At 45.5% G+C, this 5,850-nt stretch overlaps 1 protein-coding gene across 2 annotated transcripts; it reads right to left on the bottom strand.

Annotated features, from left to right (window-relative positions):
* Window positions 1–608: 608 nt before the first annotated feature.
* LOC133243267 (casein kinase I-like) lies at window positions 609–5,015 on the bottom strand. 2 transcript variants are annotated; one of them, XM_061409944.1, is made up of 3 exons: window positions 2,887–5,015; window positions 2,153–2,617; window positions 609–1,923 (listed from the first exon to the last, which is right to left on the bottom strand). In XM_061409944.1, exon 3 carries the CDS (start codon window positions 1,920–1,922, stop codon window positions 912–914), a length of 1,011 nt encoding a protein of 336 aa, XP_061265928.1. In that variant the 5' UTR covers window position 1,923; window positions 2,153–2,617; window positions 2,887–5,015; the 3' UTR covers window positions 609–911. The 2 variants fall into 2 exon arrangements, with proteins under 2 accessions (XP_061265928.1, XP_061265927.1); XM_061409943.1 differs by having other exon boundaries at window positions 2,153–2,717; window positions 2,887–5,013.
* Between the last annotated feature and the right edge of the window lie 835 nt (window positions 5,016–5,850).

Raw genomic sequence — 5,850 nt, 5'->3', positions numbered from 1 at the left:
CCTTGATCTAGACTACAGGGATGGGGGAAGGGCAGATAGCTCTCCCGCCAAAAAAGCCAAGCAAAGAAGACAGTGGATATTGGCAAGAGTCATACTAGGACATGGCATTTAAGTATCAAAGGGGCTTCTGTTAACCCTGTCTAAGCAACTCTAAAAGTTTAGAGCTTGTTTTTTGTTTTTAAAGAAACAGTTTACAGTTTTTAATGAATCTGTAAACCAAAAAGCTCCCATTTCAAAATAAAAACAAATCCCAGGTCATGTAGATGTTTACAGTATGACTACGTTTATCTAAGCAACATATATACATGTTCAGTTTAAGATGTTAACTAAAATTCTGTGACAAACAAGCTTTTTTTAAATACCAACAACATTATAGAGTTAATGCCGAGTCCTAAGGATAATCTAGTAGTCACTAAGCTTTTCTTAAGTCTTCACTTCAGAGGCTGTTATTTCTAGTTCAAGTAAGCAAGCAGAATCGTTCATATGCTCGAACTTGGAATCTTGATTACTACCATATCAGGTGGCTCGCAAACAAGAAGTCAACCATATTAAGAATGTTTTAAGTGAACAACTTGCAAACCCTAGAGATGGATAAACCCTCAGAATGCATTAACAACCATAGCAACTGCACAGGCTACTCTTCTGAAATGAGATCTCTCAAAGCAGTATAGTTCAAAATAAAAGATTTTAATTAAAATTGGCATAGGTACAATTTCCCCACCAATTTGCGTGTGTCAAGCATTTAGTGAACTTTTCCACTTCAAAAAGTGAAATAGAAAACTGGATACCATATTTAATTAACTACAGAGCCTTCAACTCAGGAGACAATATCTCTGCTGACCAGAGCCAGTTGACAGGGAAATGAATTTGCTGCTCATCTTCTGCTCTGTCTTCTGTTCCTTGATTCAAATTTAAGAATGTTTCATTTCACTTTTGGTTTTGTCACTTTTGCCTGTGGGGGTTTGGGCCTGCTGACCCTCCCCACTTGAAGAGGCAGCCTGCTGTTCTGCTTTCTGCTTTAACACTATCCAATCAAATGCATAGTCATATTGGTAATTCAGCTTCCTGAAAAGCATGCGGAACAGCTGCCTCAGGTACCTGTAATCCGGGGCTTCCTCAAAGGACAGCCCGCGACAGTGCTTTAAGTACATGGCAAATTCTGCAGGAAACCCCTTACATAAAACATCAACAGGTGTGGTCATCTTCATTTCACTAATCTGTTCACATTTTTGCTTCATTGTTGCAGCCTTTAGGCCTTGCCATGGCAGGCTGCCTCTATTAAAATACATCAAAACATGTCCTATTGATTCCATGTCATCTCGGCGACTCTGTTCAATACCAATATGGGCACTGATACTAGCAAAGGAAGGAGTGCCAGTGAGACTTTTACCGGATCTGTAGGGTATGTGTTGCCCTGTTCTGTTGTCTCTGTACTTCTTGGCCAAACCAAAATCAATAAGGAATAACTCCTTCCACTGCTGCCCAGTACCCATTAGGAAGTTTTCTGGTTTAATGTCTCTGTGTATAAGATTCTGTGTATGCACATATTCGATTCTACTGATCATCTGATCAGCTAACATAAGTACAGTTTTCATTGAGAACCTTCTTGAACAGAAATTGAAGAGATCTTCAAGGCTGGGTCCCAGAAGATCCATGACTAGCACATTATAGTCTGTTTCCTGACCATACCACCGTATCTGGGGGATGCCAACCCCACCTTGAAGAATATTATAGAGTTCCTTCTCATATAACAACCGCGGCTGCCTGGTATTCTGCGATTCTAATTTTACTGCCACCTGCTCGTGGTTGGTGAGGTCTATCGCCAAATGAACGTGCCCAAAGGAGCCAGAACCGATCTCCCGTACCAGTTTATATCTCCCTCCGACAAGGACATCGGCCTTGGGTCCACTGCTGCTCGCCATCCTGAGAGACAAAGATGGGGTTGGGGTTAAGCTCTGACACCTCTAAGGGGACGATGGACGCCCCTAGGGCTCGTCCACGGAGCAAGGTTGTGAAGGCAGGTAGGTTTTGAAACAGAAAACGCTGGCTGTTTCTCAGCGTCACAGGGCCCAGAATCGGCCAAGGGGAACCTGACCGCCGCTACTGTCGGGTTTCTTTTCACCAGCCCACAGACTGTTGAGGGGGTTCTTACCGTTAGCAGGCTGAGCCTCTGGCTTCTGGCTTCCCGTTAACGGCCTCGCCTTCACGGCGACTTCGGGGGCTGGTACAGGGGAGCCGTGAAGTTATGGCGGCGATACCGCTACCACCACTGCCGCCGGCTCCCGCCAGGAAGGACCCCTGGTCACTCCGCCGACGCTGCCATCTTGTTACAATGGCTGCAGCCAACACAAAATGCCCCGGGTTCCAGGAAGGCGCTTCGTGACGCAGAGAACTCTGGGAAGGGAATCACGGGCGCTCTTAGAACGTTCAAGACAGATTATCTGCAGAGCCTTTCAAAGGCATCAGCCTGTCCTAGAAAAACAGATCTACTCCACGTCCCCCATCTACTCAGGTCACACATCTGAGCAGCTCTGATGTGGGGTTTCCTCCTCCAACGTCCAGGGGCCCTCTCCTTGCTCCAGCTTGAAGATGACCTCTGGTTTGGGAACTTGGTTCCCTGTGAACAGGACACGATACAGGATTGGGTCCAGTTAATTGGGTTTCAGGGCCTTTCAACCACGCTTCTATTTGCTCTTCAGGAAAGTAATCCCATTTCCCTGGGAATAGAGTAATAATCACAGAAGTGTAAAAGGACTGAAGTATCTCGGGCAAATCAAAGATGACACCATTACACACTTCAGATGCCCCAGAGCATTCAGCAGCTGAGAATGGAAGCAGCGTCTCTGAGGCCCCTGGCAGGGGCACAGGGCAGCTGTGCTTACTCACCCACTGCGCACAGTTGGCTGTAGGTCTCCAGTGTCACATCCTGGTACAGGCACCTCTGTACAGGGTCCACGTGCGGCCACTCCTCCCTGCTCAAGTCCACAGGGACGTCCTCGAACGACCCCTGTTACAATACAGTCCCATTCAAGGTGACATGGTCAGCACCGGGGGCTGGATGGAAGAGAACTAGGAAGTTAGTTGTCTTTAATGATTTTCGTCATGATATGCTATGCTTATTAAATACCTAGTTATACCTAACATTGTGCAGGGTAAAAATATCTAAAGCTGTTAATTTCTCTTATTCATCATGTGTTAAATTCAATCAGTAAATTATTATTCAGAAATTAAGATGAAATTAGCTTTTCTAAATCTTCTAATTCTTTTAGGAAATACCTAGAATTCATTTCTTTCTTTGGCCAGTGCTGTGTGCTAATTCGCTTCAGTCCTGTCCGACTCTTTGTAACCCCATGAACTGGAGCCCGCCAGGCTCCTCTGTCCGTGAGATTCTCCAGGCAAGAAAACTGGAGTGGGTTGCCCTTTCCTTCTCTGGGGGATCTTCTTGACCCGGGGATGGAACTCGAGTCTCCAGCATCGGCCGGAGGAATCTTTACCACTAGCGTCACCTGGGAAGGGTATCTGAGACCCCAGCAAAAACACAGTTATGCCTATTTCTCCCACCTGTTTCTCTGAGGCAAGCTAGACTTTTTCTGTCAAGCACCTACAAATTTCTCCAGCCTCTACCCGCTGCCCAATTCCAAAGTCACTTCATGTCTTTTTAGGTGTTTCTTATAATAGCACTCCACTCCCAAGTACAGAAAGCCGTTTCCTAGGACTGTTGTAACAAAGTATCACAAACCGTGTGGCTCAGAACAATAAGAATTTCTTGCCTTGCAGTTCTGAGGGCCAGAAGTCTAAAACCAAGGTGTCAACCAGGTCATGCTCTTGTTGAAGGTGCTAGGGAGGGATGTGTTCCATGCCCCTCTCCTGGTTTCTGGTGGCCTCAGGCATCTCTTGTCCTATAGACGCATCACTCCAATCACACGGTCATCTACTCCTTGTGTGCCTCCACACGGTCTCTCTTGTGTGTTTGTGTGTCTCTGTGTCTGCACTTCCCTTTTTTGTAAGAAAGCCAGGCATATTGGATTAGGGCCCACCTAACGACCTCGTTCTAGATTGATTACTTCTGGAAAGACCCGACAGGTTCCTGCTGTGAGCTGTGTGCTATGCCGGGATTCGTGGTCTCTGGAGGAGAGGAATTCGATCCAGGGCAAGAGACGAGGCTTCCTCACTGGAACCTTTTGGGTAACAGAATTTTATTAAAATATAAGAGAGAGAGAGAGAGAGAGAGAGAGAGAGAGAGAGAGAGAGAGAGAAAGCTGCTGACATGGACATCAGAAAGGGGCAGAAAGAATGCCCCCTTGCTAGTTTCTGGCAAGGTGTTTTATGTCTGTTAGCAAGCTTATTAATCAGATAAGAGAGACACCTCAAGGCTGAGGGAGTTTCACCAGGCCCCTCTCCCACAATATGCATTTTTGAGATAGGATGGACCAAGGTGTGTCATCCCCCGGCCATAAAACAATTGACATGAATACTGGTTTCTTGAGCCATTATCAGCCCAAGGGTTGAGACAAGAAAAAAAAAAAAAAAGTAGTTAGTCTTAGGCAGAACCATTTTGAAGAAAGGCAGGTTCCAAAGCAAATACATGGTTTCATTAACATAGCTTAAGAAAAACTTTTCTGTAAGAAAAACATATTGGTTAGCTCAAGGCAGAACTAGGTGTCGTCAACATATATAGAGAAGAAAAAAAAAAAAAAAGTCTGCCACTTACAGTTTATTTTCTCCTGCTGCTCTGGGACTTCTGGCCTTCCTCCCTGTTACCATCTCAGGCCCTATTTTTAATTAAGGTCACATTCAGAAATAGTGGGGGTTAGGACGTCAACATATTTTCTTGGATGGACACAATTTTACTCATAACAGAGTCCTCAGGAAGGAGGAAACAGAGAGAACAGGCTCCATCTTGAAAGCAGGACTCCATCTTGGGCCGGACTGTGGACTTTGAGCTGTATGCCCAGTATCTATGGAAACAACATACCAACTGGAAAACCAGGCCCCCTGGATGGAAGAGCCCCAGGGCTTGTACCTAGACTCTCTGTTGCCTGAAAGAATACCCTAATTATCTGTGTAACCGAATAGAATCATAAATTCTATTATGCTTATTGGGGTATGACCTCAGGCCTATTGATAATTGTCCACTGTTAACTACCTAGGCTTAAGGCATATGAATCATGGGTTAACTTTGATTGTATCTTTCTTTTCCTTTGTTCTGAAGAAGGAATTCATAGGGCCTGGACTCCATGTTAGGCCTGTTCATGCTGATCACGCTAGGCTGCCTTTCCAATGGACTCTGAACTCTGTGTTTAGTGCCTATGAAAACAACAACAGAAGGGTAAGACCCCCTCCAGACAGGGGAACCTTGAAGATCGTATCTGGGTTACTCATCACCTAAGAGAAAACATACACTGATCACCCCTTCCTCCAGACAGGCCATAAATTTTTCTGTATCCATCTGAGTGTAACCTCGGGTTTATTGATTATTGGCTAATTGTTTGACTGTTTGAGCACATGAGCACATAGCACGTGAATGGTGGGATTATTGGGATTGTATTTTCCTTGGTTTATGTAAGTCTCAAGGAATCTGGGGTGGTGGGTTCAGACACGTACACATGGGGTATAAAAGATTTTCACAAATGCTGGTCGGGGTCCTTGGCTAAGAGGAGACTCTGCCTTGGGCCTGCCGGTGTAATAAACTGCACTCCACTATCTGCACTGTCCTTCTGAGTGAGTTTGTTTCCCAGAACGTGTGGGTACAACACTTGGTGCATTGGCCAGGAAACTCTTCACTTTGAGGAGACAGGTCTCATTTGAGGCCACCCTGAGGCTTTGTGGCTTGAATCTCCTAGAGGGGGG

Source organism: Bos javanicus, chromosome X, assembly GCF_032452875.1.
Source record: "Bos javanicus breed banteng chromosome X, ARS-OSU_banteng_1.0, whole genome shotgun sequence".
NCBI classification, from domain to species: Eukaryota; Metazoa; Chordata; class Mammalia; order Artiodactyla; family Bovidae; genus Bos; species Bos javanicus.
Note: the sequence above shows the minus strand (reverse complement) of the source record. Positions and strands in the feature narration are given on the sequence as shown.